General features: G+C 49.5%; 11 protein-coding genes across 11 annotated transcripts; 6 read left to right on the forward strand and 5 right to left on the reverse strand.

Moving 5' to 3' along the window:
* Positions 1-109: 109 nt before the first annotated feature.
* Positions 110-1,689, reverse strand: ASPSYDRAFT_32653 (putative 2-oxo acid dehydrogenases acyltransferase; the record flags this gene model as incomplete). Its single annotated transcript, XM_040844997.1, has 4 exons — positions 110-1,159; positions 1,214-1,285; positions 1,345-1,448; positions 1,518-1,689. 4 exons carry the CDS (start codon positions 1,687-1,689, stop codon positions 110-112), a joined length of 1,398 nt encoding a protein of 465 aa, XP_040701309.1.
* Positions 1,690-2,291: 602 nt separating this feature from the next.
* Positions 2,292-3,348, forward strand: ASPSYDRAFT_32654 (sterol desaturase family protein; the record flags this gene model as incomplete). Its single annotated transcript, XM_040844998.1, has 3 exons — positions 2,292-2,518; positions 2,591-3,096; positions 3,149-3,348. The coding sequence occupies 3 exons, from the start codon at positions 2,292-2,294 to the stop codon at positions 3,346-3,348; spliced, it is 933 nt and encodes a 310-aa protein (XP_040701310.1).
* Positions 3,349-3,396: 48 nt separating this feature from the next.
* ASPSYDRAFT_59022 (uncharacterized protein) lies at positions 3,397-5,452 on the reverse strand (the record flags this gene model as incomplete). Its single annotated transcript, XM_040849622.1, has 4 exons — positions 3,397-3,722; positions 3,778-5,210; positions 5,271-5,325; positions 5,383-5,452. The coding sequence occupies 4 exons, from the start codon at positions 5,450-5,452 to the stop codon at positions 3,397-3,399; spliced, it is 1,884 nt and encodes a 627-aa protein (XP_040701311.1).
* Positions 5,453-6,137: 685 nt separating this feature from the next.
* Positions 6,138-7,688, forward strand: ASPSYDRAFT_153956 (phosphatidylinositol-specific phospholipase C; the record flags this gene model as incomplete). Its single annotated transcript, XM_040842332.1, has 1 exon — positions 6,138-7,688. One exon carries the CDS (start codon positions 6,138-6,140, stop codon positions 7,686-7,688), a length of 1,551 nt encoding a protein of 516 aa, XP_040701312.1.
* Positions 7,689-7,942: 254 nt separating this feature from the next.
* ASPSYDRAFT_154807 (mitochondrial 54S ribosomal protein uL10m) lies at positions 7,943-9,004 on the reverse strand (the record flags this gene model as incomplete). Its single annotated transcript, XM_040842399.1, has 1 exon — positions 7,943-9,004. One exon carries the CDS (start codon positions 9,002-9,004, stop codon positions 7,943-7,945), a length of 1,062 nt encoding a protein of 353 aa, XP_040701313.1.
* A 414-nt stretch (positions 9,005-9,418) lies between these two features.
* Positions 9,419-10,761, forward strand: ASPSYDRAFT_59025 (anthranilate phosphoribosyltransferase; the record flags this gene model as incomplete). Its single annotated transcript, XM_040849623.1, has 2 exons — positions 9,419-9,742; positions 9,808-10,761. 2 exons carry the CDS (start codon positions 9,419-9,421, stop codon positions 10,759-10,761), a joined length of 1,278 nt encoding a protein of 425 aa, XP_040701314.1.
* Positions 10,762-11,145: 384 nt separating this feature from the next.
* ASPSYDRAFT_90795 (Rpo12/RPC10 RNA polymerase subunit family protein) lies at positions 11,146-11,439 on the reverse strand (the record flags this gene model as incomplete). Its single annotated transcript, XM_040852385.1, has 2 exons — positions 11,146-11,170; positions 11,237-11,439. 2 exons carry the CDS (start codon positions 11,437-11,439, stop codon positions 11,146-11,148), a joined length of 228 nt encoding a protein of 75 aa, XP_040701315.1.
* A 117-nt stretch (positions 11,440-11,556) lies between these two features.
* Positions 11,557-11,908, reverse strand: ASPSYDRAFT_1057837 (uncharacterized protein). The gene has a single exon (XM_040839858.1). The coding sequence runs from the start codon at positions 11,875-11,877 to the stop codon at positions 11,641-11,643; it is 237 nt and encodes a 78-aa protein (XP_040701316.1). The 5' UTR covers positions 11,878-11,908; the 3' UTR covers positions 11,557-11,640.
* A 24-nt stretch (positions 11,909-11,932) lies between these two features.
* ASPSYDRAFT_204990 (uncharacterized protein) lies at positions 11,933-14,457 on the forward strand. Its single transcript, XM_040843873.1, has 6 exons — positions 11,933-12,442; positions 12,494-12,573; positions 12,650-12,936; positions 12,987-13,304; positions 13,363-13,505; positions 13,559-14,457. The coding sequence occupies exons 1-6, from the start codon at positions 12,214-12,216 to the stop codon at positions 14,380-14,382; spliced, it is 1,881 nt and encodes a 626-aa protein (XP_040701317.1). The 5' UTR covers positions 11,933-12,213; the 3' UTR covers positions 14,383-14,457.
* Positions 14,458-15,003: 546 nt separating this feature from the next.
* Positions 15,004-16,851, forward strand: nar1 (iron-sulfur cluster assembly protein NAR1; the record flags this gene model as incomplete). Its single annotated transcript, XM_040845000.1, has 2 exons — positions 15,004-15,111; positions 15,169-16,851. 2 exons carry the CDS (start codon positions 15,004-15,006, stop codon positions 16,849-16,851), a joined length of 1,791 nt encoding a protein of 596 aa, XP_040701318.1.
* A 649-nt stretch (positions 16,852-17,500) lies between these two features.
* ASPSYDRAFT_32661 (putative cell surface protein) lies at positions 17,501-18,151 on the forward strand (the record flags this gene model as incomplete). Its single annotated transcript, XM_040845001.1, has 1 exon — positions 17,501-18,151. One exon carries the CDS (start codon positions 17,501-17,503, stop codon positions 18,149-18,151), a length of 651 nt encoding a protein of 216 aa, XP_040701319.1.
* Between the last annotated feature and the right edge of the window lie 112 nt (positions 18,152-18,263).

Consider the following 18,263-nt stretch of genomic DNA (forward strand, 5'->3'; position numbering starts at 1 on the left):
ATGTCAATATTCAACTAATTTCCAATAAGAACATACAATATGCTGCGCAGTTGTCATTATGGTCTATGTGCCTCTAAATATCACACTCGGAACTACATTTGGAGCCAGGCTATCGCAGGCTCAAGAGCATGCGCTCTGGTGACTCTATAAGTTCTTTGACCTTGGTTGCCATCCTCGCCATTGTTGCACCATCCACAACTCGGTGATCCGCACTCCAACTGAAATTCACTACCTCGCCCTTGGTTACCTGGTCGGCTTCATCGAAAACGGGTATTGTCCGTGCCCTTCCGACTCCTAGGATGGCCACCTCATTGGTCACGATAACCGGACTCACGTATGTGCCACCAATATTTCCAATGTTCGATACCGTGATAGTACCACCGCTGAGGTCTGCAGGTGTGAGTTTACCTTCCTTCCCTAGTGCACTTAAACGCGAGATCTCCTGCGCGACCTCTAGAATGGAAATGCTGCCCACATCCTTGATGTTAGGGACTATCAGACCCTGCGGGGTATCCATCGCAATTCCGATGTTGTGCCTTGGTCGCATGATAAGCTGCGGCTTGTCGGCGTTGCTGGTGTCAACTTTCGCGTTGAGAATAGGGTACTCATTCAGAGCAAGGGAAACCGCTTTGACCACGAATGAGAGGAACGTGATCTTTCTCGGATCGTTTTTGTCGTTGGCAATCTTCTTTCTCAAGGCCGATATGTTGTTGACGTTGAGCTCATCAGCATATCCGAAGTGCGGAATCGTCAGTGACCGAGTCATAGCCTTGAACATCTGGGACTGGATGGGCGTTAGGTTCACCGCTGTGTCGGCTTGCTGTGACGGTGGTACAGCTGTACTCGGTGTTTCCCTCATCGCAACAAATTTATGGATATCCTCCTTCAGCACACGTCCATCCTTGCCTGTTCCGTTCACATCTTCGATATTCACATTCAATGACTTCAGTAGCCCGCGGACAGCCGGGGTAGCAAGTGTAGCAAAGCGTGACTTCGGTGCATTGCCTGTAATATCCGTAGCCGAGGGAGCTGCTGATGCGTGAACAGTCTGGGGTGTTGTCTGTGAGTCTGTTGTTGTCTGCGCCGATGGAGAAGGCTCCGCCGCCGGAGGATGATCTTCGGGGTACTTGGCGTCGTCGACTTCTATATCGCAAAGTGCCTACGAACATGCAAAATTAGCAAGCGAGATTGGAATGCCAGTATATGCTCTTACCCTTCCTGTGGGAACAGTGTCATCTGCTTGGAAATACAGTCTCTTCACAATGCCCTCATACCTCGACGTGATCTAGATATATATTAGTTTGCAACACAAAGATTCCACTCGGAACGACAAAGCCCACGAACATCATCGACTGCCTTATCAGACTGATATTGGCAAAGCGGATTCCACTCTTCAATACGAGCCCCTTCCTCAACATACCACTGGATGATCTGAACCTCCGTTATCCCTGCAAGATGAATTGAGATTAGCAATCAGGCAGAGCAGCATGACGGTTCGGCTAGATGAAAGAACGCACCTTCACCAACGTCTTTTAATACTTGGGACCTAATCCCACCGAGAGCCAAAGCAGCGTGGAAACCCCGCCGAGGAGAACATATCGTAGGTGATCGAGCACTATTCAAGGCTGTGCGGGATTGAGCGGATGTCCAGGCTCTGGAGTAGACTCGACTGCAACGTAGAATATTCATTGTCGAATCTGCAATCAGACAGAGGAAGATAGAAACCAGAATCCTCTTGATGGGCGAACATTCCTCACTCCCTTTCTTTTATCTCCCCGCATTATGCGCTCCCAACCGCCGACGATAACCGATACTTAGCGTAATGTCACGGGGGTTCTCCGCATCTCGGGGGATCGGTCGGATAAGTCACGTGGATAAGAGGGCTTGACTTTTGGGCATACAGAGTGAGACAGGTGCCCGCTCGTTTATCTGCCGAAGATTATAGAGACGGTTGGTAATATTATTAGATACCCATCAGGCCACCCTGGTCTCGGTTTCACGGAGCCAGAACAATTGAGGTGGCGTGAACGGTGTGGGTAAATACTAAATAGCCCCTGATGTAGGTATTTCCCGTGTGGGTGAACTCCGCCTGGTACACAGGTAAACCTGAGGTAGGTATTCCCCGTAGCAGGGAATGGCCGCAGAAGGGATTTCCCAGCCCTAGTATGGCATCATGTAGGTATTCCCCAATATAAGAAAGGGCTACGCCGTCGTAAAACAAGCCACCCGAACCCTTTCCCAACTATCCGAGGGAGTTCCTATTTCGTGCCCTACTGTCTTTTATCTACAAAATGGATGTTTTTCTCGACGTCCTAGACACATTTGTCTTCGACCGATTATACGCGTGGATACTGCCGGCGCCAAATGGAGCCGGAGACGTAGGATCGCGGCCACAGAAGGCCTACAACCAACATATCGGTGTTTACATCCCTCTGGAACCGTCCGGATATGTGGAAGCGAGCATATGGAAGCGAGACGACATTATGAGGCAGGCGATGTCTCTTTTCCTAGTTGCCTGGTACGTTTGCTGGCCCCTTTTTAGGGAAACTATGTACTAACCAGGACGTTTTTTTTTTTTTTCATTTCGCAGGGTCTTCGGTTTGGCCATGTACCTTATCGGTAGCTTCATTGTCTATCATACAATGTGGGACAAAAGACTCCTGCGGCATCCTCATTTCCTCAACAACCAAATGCGCCTCGAGATTAAGCAAGGCGTGAGCGCGATTCCGGTGATAGCTATCTTGACTGCACCTTTCTTCGTGGCAGAGGTGCGCGGCTGGTCTAAGCTGTACGACTTTTCGAGCGAAGCTCCATTTCCCGGGTATACGTGGTTGCAATATCCGCTATTCGTGTGTTTCACGGACTGCGGGATCTATTGGATCCATCGATGGCTGCATATCCCATCCGTATACCGCCACCTGCACAAGCCACACCACAAATGGGTCGTGCCGACGCCGTTCGCCAGCTACGCTTTCCACCCAGTGGATGGCTGGTCGCAGAGCCTCCCATACCATATCTTCCCGTTTCTGTTTCCACTGCAGAAAAGTGCCTACCTAGGGCTTTTCACATTCGTGACTCTATGGACGGTATTGATACGTAAGTCGTGCTCGTGCCATTGAAGTCCATAAACAGTTCTAATGCTTAACAGATGACGCCGAATACATCTCTCATTCTGTGGTTGTCAACGGGTCAGCATGTCACACGATGCATCATCTATACTTCAACTATAACTATGGGCAATTTATGACCCTCTGGGATAGGTTAGGAGGAACATACCGCAAGCCGAAGGAGGATGGTTTCCTGCAAAAGGAGAATCTTCGAGCCCAGAGCACCAATAAGGACGAGTAAAAGACTGGTTTTGGGGTAATGTTTCAATGTTAGACAAAGAGTGGCTTGTCACCCCATTTCTAGTGCACTTGGTGTTGTCATGTACCGACTGCACCATTTAATGAATTCATTTAATTTCCCCAGATCATCTGTTGCAGCGCTGTCTGAATCCAAATATGGAATATTTGTCCGTTGGCTAGCAATGTCAAGCGTGACCGTCAGCAGTAACCAAAGCTCTTTGGCATGTTTCGGGTAGCCTAGAAGAAGTTTCTGTTCGTTATTTGTGGATGCGGAATCCCAAATTTGCTTCCAGTTATTGGCGGCGGATCTTATCTTCTCCAATGGTACAGACCCGAAAAAGTCGACTCTGGCCATGAATGCGAGGGAATTTAGTGCTGGGAGTAATTTTTAGCAAGACTGTCTAAATATGTAACTCGTCGCGCAGCATACCATAGATCATGATTAGCAAATGTTCTGCGGAAAGTGAGAGCCTGGAAGGGATCGGTCCAGGGTCCGGGTTGTCGAGCAACAGCCGAACTGCTTCCCTTATAGACGGTAGCGGGAGCTCTGCTTCATAATCCATGGCGACTCGATTGAATGTTGACGCATCCTCTGCCTCCCATAGCTCCGTTTTCCATGGAAACGAGCAGTCAAGTTCAAATATGGATATACTCGGACGATTTCTGAAACAAAGTGTGAGGAACCCGTCCGCAAGAAATACCCATGAAGCAAGGCGTATGCATACTTCCTCCGCAACCAATAATTTCCATGAACCATCCTCACCATTGTTAGATGTGGGCGCCATTGACCGTTTCAGGTGGAAAATTCCCAAGCAACGCATAAGAGATACCAGACTTGGATGGCGAATGATCCGAATGCGGCGCCTAGTCTCGACCCTTTCTTGCCCGAACTGTAGCATCTCGATAATCAAGGCAGCTTGGATGAGCTGGATCATAGAGTTTTGACTTGTAATTTTGTGAGGCGGCAGAGTAGACTGAGCCGATAGGGCAGTAACGCTACGAAATATATATTCTTCAGCCACATCAAGAAGCCGGGGCAACAGGGCTGCATCTTCTAATGAATTGCTGTATGTTGCACCAGTTAAGAATATTGAGAGTAAAAGCGGGTTGGAAACATTTCCGGGATCGAATGTAGGGAAATGCACAACCGGAAGATGCCAATGAAGAGAGTGGAAGAAGACTGAGACGAATATGGCAATGTTGGAGACGGTAAAGAGGGAGGCCAGTTGAGGGGTATCGTATAACAACTGTGTATTATCCACGCTCTCAATTTTCATAGATTTGGACGTTTCAGCAAGTTCCATCAACAGCTCGTTTAACTGTCCCGAGAGCTTTGTGGGTCCCGGTTCAGAGGACAGAAAGTCTGCGGGAACATGACTATCCGTGGTCAGAGGAGGCTGAAAGAAAGAACCCATGCTTGAAAAATCACCAAACCACGTTGCCATGGAGTCAAGTGGTATGAGAGCATCTTCCAGATGAGAATAGAGGTTTTCGAGGTTTCTCGGGACAGAACATTCTGCGGTTGTTCCAATGGCGAGCCGGTCCTTTTCAACGGAAGGGTCGGTAAAGTGCCGGAGGAAAGAGAACTGCGTGTCAACTTTTGGTGTTGAAGAAGATTGTATTGACGACAGTAATGAGGAGTCCGTCAAGTTAGAATCTGTCGGAGAAAACGCCTGCTGGGATTCGAACGTGCATTGTAGTCCTAGCGAAAGACAACGAGAGCACGGAAGGCCTTTGTCACAAGCCTTTTTCATAGAGAAACACTGATCGCAAGACTGTCTTTTTCTCCCTGGTTTGGCTGCTGGGGCAGGCTGCTTGTTGTGTCTTGTCGCGCATGCTTTACTATGCCGTCGTGCGACCTCTCTGTGCAGACAATGAGTTAGGCATAGCTCAATTACCGGTCCGAGGACAGGAATACTGTACGGTTTCAAAAAACATTTTCTACAGAATGGACATGCAGTAGCAGCCCGACCGGTGTCTAATCAACAGTCAATGGGTGAAGATGCAGGAAGCAGGCGAAACTCTTTATGCTTACGGGTCACCTCATGGCGTTGCAAATGCGCCTTTCGCTGGTAAGATTTATCACAGTGAGCGCACCGGAACATGGTTCCATGCATGGACTGTCCAAGAAGGACATTGGCCAAATGAGAAATAGAAGTGGAGATGCACGATCGTGATAGTTTGATGCGATCTATCGAAGCTTGCATTAAGTACAGGAATCAGGATCATGTGATTCTGCTATTTCATGTGATTAGTCAGCCATTTACAGCATCGACTGATCCACCTGCATACAGATGGGGCTGAAATAGAATTGTCATGAATTAATTGATGCGATGCCCCTTTGTTGTAGTGCAACCGATATACCAAGTGACGGCGCGGAGTATGACCGTCCGGATGCGGCCATTGGAAACAGCGCCGACTGCCGAGACTGTTGCACTTACCCCTCCCCCACCACTAGCCAAAGATGAGGACAAACTTGAAGGACGATCCTCAAAATTCGCCAATCTCAATTGGATCTACATCGGATTGAACTTCAGCTAGCCTCTGTGCGAGGCTGAGGGTTGGTTTCGATTTCCTCATTTGTGCCCCGCCCCATCGTGGGCTGTTTAGTGCTACGATAACCACGGACCCTTGGAGCCTAAAGTGCGCGTTCCCAGCTGGGTCCCAGACCTTCTTCAAACAGATCGCTTCTCCTAGCACTTTATCTCAAAACTAACCTTCGTTTCCCTTTCCCAATAATAGACACCCAATTCATTGTAAACAGTGCATACAGCAAATTAACACTACACTATGGTGGCTGAACATTTGACCATTCGGAATCTTAGTTCCACGTCAATTACACTGAAGCGCATTGAACGTTTTCGCGCCCCTGAGAAGGCTCGCGATATCGATATCGGTGCCCTAGCAAAGAACTTCACCAGACTTGTGACCAATGTCACCCGCGCTGAGGCGCCTGTCACATCAATTGAGGACAACACCAAACCTTTCGAGCACAAAGACATCGATATCCATGTGGAACCCTTCAAGACAGTTCGCACTGACCTTCGTTCCTTCATTAATTCGGACAAGGAGCGAATCCGTTGGGTCTTCGAGTCAAAGGGTGAGCGACACCAAATCCAGACTCCAGTTCCTACGACCGAGACTGCCAGTATGAAGCCGTTGAGCAACGATGCCAAACTTAGGTTTACTGGCATTTTCTCACCGGCGGGATCCCACCTCGCCGTTTTCTCCTCGGCGAACTTGAACGCATGGATGCGAGAGCTGAAGGATGACGCTCTGCTTTCCTCCCTCTCCATTCCGGGAACGCACAACTCACCAACTTGTCATGTTGCACCTCCCTCTGTCCGCTGCCAGGCCGTCGGCCCGCGCGAGCAGCTTAGAAACGGCGTGCGGTTCTTCGATATCCGGGTTCAACCCAAATTCCCTGAGGACAAGTCCAAGGACGAACTCGCCCTCGTGCACAGTACGTTCCCTATCTCCCTAACTGGGGAGAAATTGTTCCGTGATCTCGAACGTGAAGTCAATGACTTCCTTGAACGCAACCCCTCTGAGACCCTCATAATCTCTTTGAAACGCGAGGGCCCGGGCAATCACACCGACCAACAACTTAGTCGTATCATCCGCGATCACTACGCCCGTGACGGAAGTAGATGGTATACCGATCCCAAAATCCCTACCCTAGGCGAAGCCCGCGGCAAGATCATCCTTGTCCGCCGCTTCGACATGCTTGAGGAACTAAAGGACATCCACGGCGGCCGAGGTTGGGGTATCAACGCCACCGGTTGGGCTGACAACTGTGACAACGCCGCCTGTCCGAGTGGCCAATTAGTCGTCCAAGATTTCTACGAAGTCCTGGAAGCCCAGAACATCGACAAGAAAGTCCAATACGTGACCGCGCACTGCAAGCGTGCTGGCGAAACGTGTTACCCGTTTGGTGTTCTCCCAGGACCCAAAGCGACAAGGGCGCATCCGTTTTATATCAATTTCCTAAGTGCAAGTAACTTCTTCAAGCTGGGAACGTGGCCTGAGAAGATTGCCGAAAAGGTGAACCCGGCCACCGTTGACTATCTTTGCAGGAGGCATGGAGAGAAAGAAGGGGCTGATTGGGGAACTGGTATTCTGGTTACGGACTGGGTTGGCTTGGATGGGGATTGGGATCTTGTCAGGGCCATTGTGGGGTTGAATGCTAAGCTTATGACAAGACAGAGGAATAACGTGAAGGACCACAAGGAGAACAAGGACCACAAGGAGAACAAGGACCACAAGGAGAACAAGGACCACAAGGAGAACAAGGACCACAAGGAGGACAAGGGCCACAAGGAGAACCATGAAAGAACATAGGCGAATGGCTGTTGATAATTGATACCATGGTCTAAGACCTGTTGTGGTTAACTTAATTAAGTTTTTTTTTTTTATTTTTTTACTTTTTTTTCCTACAGATGATTGTCCAGTTTTGAGGTTAACATGAGTTAAGAAATTTGATATTTAGGGCCAACAAGAGAGAATTTCCCTAGAAGTCAATCATAATCTTTACAAACAATCTCGAAAATACAGGTCCTTATTATACAGGTAGATATCCAAGACAGCAGCGCAGCTTACTCTGCTTTATTCTCACCCTCACCACTGCCATCCTTCTGTTCATCCTCAAGCACACTTCTCCTACTCTCAAGAGTGAAATACAAACTCTTTCCAGCTCCCTCCAGAGCATTCGTAATGCTAGATCCCATGCTTTGCAGCGCCATAACGAGTTGAGACCGCAGACCGTCAATACCGCCCTCAATACTCCCAACCCACTTCGTCTGATCGACATCAAACAATTGGTTGTCCAAACGAGCAGCAAGGACGTTCAACTTGTTCAGACCATTCTGCACTGGAAATTCGTGCCAATCCGGGTTCGCTCTTCGGGTGGGCGCAGGGTAGCCGAATGCCTTAGGAGCTAGAACGGACATGGCAGCCTTCAAATGTTCTGGGGACATTTGCGGAATGGAGAGCACAGCGATAGGTCCGACAAGAAGAGTGGATAGCTCATGCTTCCCCTTCATATTGCGCACAGCGGCCTGGGCAGCACGCGAGAGATCGTGCGTCAAGGTTGGGTCGTCCCTGGATCCGGCAAGCGAGATCTCGGCGGATGTCTGTGTAGCTGGGTCGTTCGCGTTGGGGGCCCTGCCCTTTTCCAGTGTTGATTGGCTCGGTCGAAAATATTCCACGATACGTAGAGCAACCTCGAATATGCCTGTCTGGATGATTTGGACCTTGATATGGGGAGCCAAGGGCGGAGCACTCCGGCCTTCTGCCGCAATCTTATCGTCCACCTTCTGCATGGCTTTGTTCAGTTCGCGTCGGATTGCGGACCACTCGACTGCTTGGAGGTTGTCATGTTGTAGGAAGACCATAAGAGGAGTGGTGCGAATGAGAGAGGTGTATTGTCGGAGAAGCTGAGAACGTCTGAACTCGGGCCTGCGATGCGATGGCGGCTGTGACGGGGGGGATCTGGCAATTGGAGGAGGAGAGACGGTCATTTGTTCGACCGAAGGAGCAGGTGTTGTTGCCGTACTAGCATATCGAATTGTGGTAGAGATATCGAACTGACAGAGGAGTCTTTGACACCGGGCGGGTTGAGGAACCCGCGCATTTGCGAGACGTAACCGTGGAGGCATTGCGGGTGAAAAATGTAACGCAATTCAATACGGACACTTGTATACGGCAGAAAGACTTCTCGTGTACTCCAGGTAGCGTGTAGAACCTTTCGTGCAAAGTAATGGCAGAATGCCAGCAACAACTGTGTCTCAAGATCGGACCAGCGAAAAATAATACGGACGAAATCTTATGGCCCAAATTGGACTAGCGCGTGTTTGTGGCGGTGTGTTTCTGCCGGATCCTTTCCGGTCTCGAGTTCCCGAGCTTTGCTGAAAGCGGTAAGTATGTGTCACCGGCGATCGCCAGTAAGTTAGTTGGATGACCCGAATCGAACTTATAAAGCGACCACGCCTACCGGAGGAATTGAGACTTATTGACATTGGGCCACCGCTCTTCAAGTCTCTAGATTCTTTTTGGTCCAACACTGAGCCCCAATGGCCGCTGAAACTCGCCAAAAGCCGGAGAGCATCTCCATTAGCCCCCTCCTCAAGAGACTTGCGTATCCAGCGTCCGAAGTTGCCGTCGAGGCTACAGAAATAGCTTCTGCATTCGCCTTAATTTTTGAGGATCGTCTCTCGGATATACAGACTGCAGCTCTTCTTACACTTTTACATTCGACCCAACTGGACAAGAATGCTGAAGTTATCGCAAAATGTTCATATCGAATGAGGGAGGCGGCTTCTCATACCGACAAGGCAGCCTTAACGCAAGCGATCCAATCTCGGGGAAAACATGAAGGAAACTATAAGGGTGGCCTAGTATATATTCAAACAATGAAATGCTATTTTTATGGAATATTCTGACGCCTAATTTCTCAACGCAGTGCGACATTGTCGGAACAGGCGGTGATTCCCATTCTACCTTCAATATTTCAACGACTGCTTCGATTCTCGCTTCTCCCCTCCTCGTCATGGCCAAGCATGGGAACCGTGCGCAAACCTCTTTCTCCGGGTCCGCTGACGTCTTGAACGCCATTTCTCCCGTCCCTCCCAAGATCAGTGCTGTCTCTGCTGAGAATCTTAGCCAAGTGTATGCTGCGTCGAATTACGCTTTCTTGTTCGCCCCGAATTTCCATTATGGCATGAAGTACTCGGATACTGTGCGTCGAAGTCTTGGGTTGCGGACAATCTTCAATCTCATGGGCCCGCTCGCAAACCCTGTCGATTGGGCCATAGAAGCTCGCGTGGTTGGTGTGGCCTACCAGGCTCTCGGGCCTGTATTTGTGGAGGCTCTGCGCCAGAACGGCGTCAAAAAAGGCCTCGTTGTCTGCGGCGCGGAAGACTTGGATGAAATTAGTTGTGCAGGGAAAACAAACTGCTGGAGGCTCTCTGAGATCCCTAACCCCGATTTCGATGAGTCAAATCAGGATGACGAGGACGAGGACATCGTCCCACGCACAATAGCCAAACAAGAGGAATTTCAACTAGAGCCGGCGGATTTCGGCCTACCAAGCTACCCGTTAAGTGAAGTATATGGAGGAAAGATGCCCAAGGAAAATGCGGCAAAACTTATGTCCATCCTACGGAATGAGTTGTCCAGGGATGACCCAATCTTGAGCTTCGTTCTTATGAACGTAGCAGCACTCTTGGTTACCTCTGGAATTTGTGAATCTGAAACTTCCAGCATGGGACCTGGGGACGATGGCCAAGTAATTACTGAGCGTGGTCCAGGTGGTTGTCGCTGGAAGGAAGGTGTCCGACGAGCGCGCTGGGCCATCGAGAGCGGCTCCGCTCTTAGATCCCTTGAAAACTTCATCGAGGTTTCGAACAAACTCTAGTAGAGTTATTCATGAGCACCGCCTTCGGATATTTACCTTTTATATTTAAATTATTTTATGCAATGATACTTTGGGAATATCAATTTGGGTGACTGGAATCTTCAAAATCAGGGAAAAAGTGGGTATATGGGACTCATGTCGGACCGTATCAATCTGATTTACCCAGGCAGATACTGCGTATAGGAATCAGAATATATCCGGCTTCCACGATCGATCCCCTGTAGCGTATCAAATATCATTGCGTAGATACTTCTCATGGAGCCGCGACTCTATGCTTCACGCTTTAATCCCAACTCCAAAAAGCGCCACAAAATGCACATAACAATTATAACAAAGAAGGGTGTCATAGAATCAAATTCGTTCAACGCGTCTCAATGCAGCGCTTCATCGCGCCTCGAATTGGACCATCCTACACAGTCGAAAGTCAGTATCAAACCCATTCCACCCCGCCATAAACGCATAGAGATGATCTCACCGCTTCGTCCGTTCCTTGTACAAAACACGATGTCCACACTCCTTGCATCGGATCTGATCTCCACGCTTCAGAGATACGCGGGCGTTGCATTCACCGCATAGGTAGGCGACAATAGGGCCGTCGAGAGAACCAGCTCCGAGATTGTCGTTGGTGAAGGCGTTTCCGCCGCCGAGGGAGGGGACTTGGTAGGCTTCGCGGGACATGGTTGGGGATTGTTGGTGGCGAGTGACTTAAAGTAGGGGTATTCAGACTGTCAGACAGTATTCAGTCGGGTGCGAGACGGTTTCTTGTGAGGGAGGCTTGGATGACTCTTGTCGGTTTCTTTTCTTTGCTGTTCGTCGATCTTTTCCAAAACTGATTAGTCATTCAGATTTTCCGGAAAGATCACATGCTTTTAAGCCATTTTATTGGCCCATTGTGTTGCGGAGAAAGAACATGGATTCTGTTTCTATATCCTTGAACAAGGGTAATATTTGGATTAGTGAGTACGACTCGAACAGCTGGTTCAGAGCTAGGAATAAAATACAAATATGGAGCGGACATGATCGTGGTGTACTCTTCTCGGACAACCACCTATCCCTTCGGGTCTTTGGGGGAGGAAATGGGTGTCTGACCATACTAGGCCGTCTTATAAATTTCATACTCTCAGGTTTGATTGAATAATAAACACCTTAACCGTTTTTCGTCTGTCACGTAGAATTGTCCCACATCCCCACCAAAGAAGGTTGATTGTCCCGCACTTCAATATGCTGTCCCACAATAAGCCCGAAAGTAGGAAGTTGAGACATTCCCACTATGCAGGAATGAACTGATCTAGTACATCTCCACGGCCCCCAAATCCAAGTCGAGTTATGCGCATGGTAGGACTACGCACCAGCCGACCGGGTCTCCCACTTGCAGTCGATATATTCTGCCAAACCACCAACCACCATCCCTGAGCGTTCTCGAAACCTTTCGAATTAAGACCGCTACGCATCATGAACACTTTTGATGGATGTGAGGACACTGACGTGGTTATCTGCGGGTGCGGACCAACAGGTGCCCTGCTATCGAGCTACCTAGGCCAGATGTCTGTGAAACACACCGTGCTCGAGAAGGAAAGCGGGATAACGACAGACCCCCGAGGAATTGCGCTCGATGAAGATGGGATTCGTTTTCTCCAAGGGATCGGGATATACAAGCAAATTTATACCGAGATTGGAACCTGTATGTGAGCTTGAAGTCGTGGCATACAAGGTATACTAATGTAGAGTTTAGGCATGAACATCTTCAAATTCATTGGAGGGACACAGAAAGATCTCAGCCGGGAGGCAACTGTCGAGATGGATTTTTCTACGGTTTGTGATCCGATAAATGCTCAGGATTGAACTAGTTCGTCAGTTCCAATGTATATTTCTAATATTTTTCTTGAAGACAGAGGGAGGCACTGGCCATGTTGGCTTCATTTGCCATAAACAACCGACTCTGGAAAAACACCTCAGAGACGCCATGGCTTTTTCGGGATTCTGTCAACTCAAACCCAATTGCACTGTTGTGGAAATCCAGCAGGATGAAGACTGGACGTATTGTCGATACCGAGACCAAGACGGTGAGGTCCGTTCTATACGGTCCCGATTCTTCGTCGGGGCCGATGGCAAGACAGGATTTACCAGGAAGAACTATCTTGAGCCCCTAGGGATACAAATGGAGCAAGCTCATGAGTATTCTCAGATAAATCCCGTCATCCCATGAGGCGCTGACCGATATACAGAGCTTTTTATGACGAAACATGGGTAGCATTGAACTGGGAGATAGCCCTACCTACACAGAAAACGCACCCCGATTTTCCGCTGTGGTCTCTTAAATACACACCAGAGCAGGTGTACGATCTTTTCTTTCCATCAAACTTTCGCTTTTTATGCAATCCAAGCCGTCCATCTGTCTGCGGGCGCTTTGGCCTCCCATCAGATCGGCTTTGGAGATTCGAATTTGTTGTTTTGGATGGTGAAGACGGAAATGAAATGGCTTCGTTCAAAAAGACACGAGACATCATCTTTCCCTACCTTACTCATACAGGACAGCAGTATGGGTAAGCATCGTTTAACCACACCAACCATTGGAAACGCATACCTGAGACGTGCTTCCAGACTTTCGCAAGACGTACAATACCCCGAAGACTGCATCCGCATCCTTCGGTCAAGGCCGTTCCGGTTCTCTGCGCGCTGTTGCAACAAGTGGTCTCACGGCAGAGTCGCCTTGTGTGGTGATTCAGCGCACGTTTTCCCTCCATGTAATGCTTTCAGTTTGAAACGATTGGAGTGGTTGAGCTAACCCTGCGAACAGTCGGCGGCCAAGGTATCGCGTCTGGTTTTCGAGATGCCGCATCCCTGGCCTGGCGCCTTGCTTTACTTTGCCGCCAGGGTGAACTCAGCTCTCAAAGGCACAATACCGTTCTCGAAAGCTGGTATCTGGAGCGCAAGCAGCAGCTACAACGATCTCTCGCCTCGACCATTGCAAATGGAAAATTTGTCTCGGAGGCAAACCCGCTGAAGATATTCCTCCGCTCATGCTACCTGCTCATCATGAAACTGGTCCCTAGCTGGCGACGACAGCTGCGACTCGGTCCCAGGAAGGACGGCATGGTCCGCTACCAGTTCTCGCCAGGGATGCCCTTCATCCCCGATCTCAACGGGGGATTATGTCTTCCTCAGGTGTACTGTAAGTCTAGTTCCGGGGAGGTTTTCTTCACGGACGATATCATTTTCAATCCGTCCAAGAAGGGACTCTTCCAACTGCTTGTTTATCTTCAAGCGCCTAGTGAGCTTGCGTCCGCTAGAAATATAATATTTGCCATTGAGAGGCTTTCACGAGGCGAAATTCGCATCGACGAAACCACATATATTGTTGAGGACCAAGATTGGAACCCAACTGGTGGGCAGGGCGTGTACTCAGTGTATCAACTGGCAAGTGCGGCGGAGTTAACAGTGTCCTCGTTATGCGACGGACGCCCCGAACCACGTTACTATGATATGCAATACCTTGGGAAAACACTGGGAGGTAGCAAGTATGTGATTGTCCGTCCGGATCGGTTCATATTTGCTGCGTGCAGTAACCTCGAGGACATTGAGAGAGCAGCTAGAGAAGCGGCGGAATACTTACAAACCTAGGTTTCTCACCTACCTTTGCCAGTGTATTCCTTATATCCTAGTATACTAGCAAAGTACCCAACATATCACCTTGCCTCTATTTCGGATCCATAGTGAGAGAAGGGATAAAAATAAACATTGTAAGCAGATGTAATTTGTCAAATTAGTGCAGATAATCTAAGTTAGTCTTCCTGACCGCACCTCGACTTCAAGTGAGCAGCTGTTATCATAGATACATGGATTCAAGAACTGCAAAACCAATGTTGGCGTTTGAAGGGCTTCGGCGAATCGGTAGTCCCTAATTGACGATGGTGGCTAGATAGTCATGTGACCTTACGCTCCGATGCCGGGATTGGAAATCATGCGTGGACCGATTATAATTTCTTATCGTCGATTCGTCCCCCGCGGAGCTTTAACATCAAAATGAGCTCGTCGCCACGCAGATGACAAAGCATACATTCTCCACGTAACTAGTTATCTCTCTCTGTACCTTCTCCTCTGATTCTTCCCTTCATCTTATATAGCTATTTTCGTCCTCCTCTCCTTTAATCGATTCCTACCGATTATAAAACACAGGCCTGCAGCCCCGCACTTGTATACTTTCGTTGTCACTATCCGGAGGGATTGTTCCCTGCAGCTGCAATGAGCGCCATTCTCTCCGCAGACGACCTGAACGACTTCATTTCTCCAGGAGTCGCCTGTATAAAGCCGGTTGAATCTCTTCCGCAAAAGCAGGCTTCAGATCTAGAGGTGAAGTCAGCGGTTTGCCTAAGTTGAATGAATGAATACTGACTGGCATTTGAACAGAATGCATATGAAGTTACCACAGAAGACAAAGTACAACCAGAGAACCTACCTCCGGCGGAGATCTCCCTTACCGATTGCCTCGCATGTTCCGGCTGTGTGACGTCCGCTGAGGCGGTACTGGTTTCGATGCAGTCGCACGCCGAGGTTTTGAATACCCTCGATGCGCACCCTGAGATCAGATTGACTAGCAACGAGAGTGGGACGATGGTGGAGGATAATACACAGGCAGCAGATGATGGCCGGATATTCGTTGCCAGCGTCAGTCCTCAGGTACGCGCAAGTTTGGCAGCCACGTACGGAATTTCGGAGAAGGAGGCGAATAACATAATCCATCAATTTCTGAGTGGTCCGCAAGGATTAAGGGCGGGAGGCAAGCATGGAAGTGGCTTCACCTGGGTCATCAATACCAATACTTTGAGGGATGCGGTCTTGGTTTTGACAGCCGATGAGGTCAGCCAGTCATTGACATTGAATGCTGACGGTTCAACGATGCCCAAACGACCCATCCTTTCATCAGCATGCCCAGGCTGGATCTGCTACGCTGAAAAGACACATCCGTTCATCCTCCCCCACCTATCAAAACTGAAATCACCCCAGGCTCTGGCGGGAACTCTTTTGAAGACAACCATCAGCAAGAAGCTTGGTGTACCCGCCTCTCGTATTTGGCACTTGGCAGTCATGCCTTGCTTTGATAAGAAGCTCGAGGCTAGTCGGGAAGAGTTAACCGATGCTGCTTGGAATAAAGTTTCTTCGAGCGAGCCCAACACTCCTGTTCGTGACGTTGACTGCGTCATTACTTCGCGTGAGCTTCTAAGCCTAGCGTCGTCGCGTGGAATTTCACTTCCTACATTACCCATGAATCCTCCCCCACCGTCATTACACCCCTCCTTCCCTGACCCGACCCTCAACACTTTCCTTTTCTCGAACAATTCGCCGTCAGGACAGTCAGTTGCCTTTGGTAGCTCCGGAGGCTACCTTCATAGCGTGCTCCTGGCCTTTCAAGCACGCAACCCAGGAAGCGAGATTGTTACTCAGCGAGGCCGAAATGCGGATGTTGTGGAATACACTCTGGTGTCACCAGGAGGTGAACAAATTCTGAAAGCCGCCCGTTATTATGGATTCAGAAACATCCAAAACCTTGTCCGAAAGCTTAAGCCCGCGCGAGTATCCAGGCTTCCAGGAGCCAAGGTACCCGCCGGTTCAGCACCCGGAAGTCGACGGCAACCTGTATCACGGAACGGAGCCGGTGGGGGGTCAAGCACAGATTATGCATACGTGGAGGTTATGGCATGCCCCGGTGGCTGTACCAATGGTGGAGGTCAGATACGGATTGAAGATGCTCGGGAAATCAGTACACCAAGCGGTAGCTTAGCGGCGCCTGAGGATTCAAAGCCGTCGCCACATGAGCAGCGCGCGTGGCTTGCCCGCGTGGACGAGGCCTACTATTCAGCTGAGTCGGATGGAGAAGATGAGATGGACTGCTCACAGCCACTCTCCGTCGCAGAGAATGAGCGCAGAATCCACAAAGCAATGCAGTACTGGTCCGCAATGACGGACATACCGCTCTCAACTCTCGCTTACACGACATACCGCGAGGTGGAAAGCGATGTTGGCAAGCCAGCGGCGCCGAATGACACTACACGAGTGGTTGAGTTGGCGGGGAAAATTGGTGGTGGTTGGTAGATCGAAGTTGGATGTTACGCTTTACGATATATACCCGGTTTGTACTACGTTTCGCATATGGTATATTGCATAGGATTGCACGGAGCATAGACATAGAGTGATACCAGGCTGTTTTTTTGTATTTCATCTGCTTCTTAATTTCGAGAGTTTGGCAAGCCGCAAACGTTATATTTAGATTCACGTGCAAGTGCAACAACCCCTATTTGGGGGGCGGAGATTTCAGTACATGCCTAGGAGCGCCATCGCTTGGGTTTCAAGCGCTAGATATTAGTAGGATCCAGGCGATTGGGCTCTGAACCTATTGCCTTGTCGAAGATCCAGTTCGATAGGGTTTTTTGGCGCTAAGGGGCAGCCTATCTTAGGGTTCCTTTGGGGCTCCATTCGCCGGGCCTGGCCCGGAAAGAGAAGGTGATATAAAGCCGCCGGTTCCTGAAGTCTCCTCCGTGGCTGCCTCGTGCGATGAGCTTTTCTCTCACTCTACCGGTGCTTGTTTTGCTTCAGTTCTCCCTCTCTTTCAATTCAATCGATCAGTCACTCATTCAACAATCCAACTGAACCACTCTTTATACTATACTTTATTCTAACGCTCCACATCTGTCTTACTCCACCACAAGTCCTATACAAATATTAACCATCAGACACCTCCAAAATGCAGCCCACATTCTTTTCTCTCCTTCCAGCTGCCCTCTCTCTCCTGGGTACTGCAAATGCCCGGACCGATCTGGAGGGCTGCATCTCCTCTGCGACTACAAACCAATGGCACGAAGCTTCGATGATCTGGTACATTGAAGACACTGGCGAGATTTGCGACATCCCCGACTGCGGCGGCGGCCGTGCACCTCCCAAGTATGATAACCCGGCTTGCCCAAACTACACCGGGACAGCGACCTACGAGCCCAGTTACCTCGAGGGGTACGGGCCAGGTGCTACTGCCACGAAGACGACCGCGAGGGAGACAGGTGCTGAATCTACTGCTACCGGAACTGTCGATAAGAATGAGGACGACGATGAGAACATTGACATCGCGTCAACCGACCGCGGAAGCGTAACAATTACCTCGACACCGGTCCCTGCCGGCCATACCTCTGGCGTGCATGACGGAGGATCGACGTACAGCTCAAGTTCAAACACCTCCAGCCCCATTCAAAGCTCCACTTTGGTTTCATCGACGCAGGTGCTATCGCCTTCACCATCAAACACTCCATCAAACTTTACAGAAACTGATGGAAATGCTGCGGGCTCGCTGCAATTCAATGCTGGTCTTGGGGCGGTTGGCTTGTTTGCCGCTTTTGTGTTCTAAGCGCCTGTTGCTGAGGCATTAAATTTCTAGTATTCCCTGTATTTGTCAGTCCACTGTTGGCATCCACCAGAATGGTACTTTGTAGATTGGCGTGCGTTTAGCCACATTGAGC

The sequence above is a fragment of the Aspergillus sydowii genome (assembly GCF_001890705.1).
Source record: "Aspergillus sydowii CBS 593.65 unplaced genomic scaffold ASPSYscaffold_7, whole genome shotgun sequence".
Taxonomy (NCBI): Eukaryota; Fungi; Ascomycota; class Eurotiomycetes; order Eurotiales; family Aspergillaceae; genus Aspergillus; species Aspergillus sydowii.

Excerpts from the sequence above, each read along its gene's own strand:
- ASPSYDRAFT_1057837 (XM_040839858.1), bottom strand. The coding sequence starts at position 11,877 with ATGAAATTTATAAGACGGCCTAGTATGGTCAGACACCCATTTCCTCCC.
- ASPSYDRAFT_204990 (XM_040843873.1), top strand. The coding sequence starts at position 12,214 with ATGAACACTTTTGATGGATGTGAGGACACTGACGTGGTTATCTGCGGG. Across the intron at positions 12,937-12,986 it reads CAAATGGAGCAAGCTCATGA|AGCTTTTTATGACGAAACAT; the intron begins GTATTCTCAGAT and ends ACCGATATACAG. Across the intron at positions 13,506-13,558 it reads AGCGCACGTTTTCCCTCCAT|TCGGCGGCCAAGGTATCGCG; the intron begins GTAATGCTTTCA and ends CCCTGCGAACAG.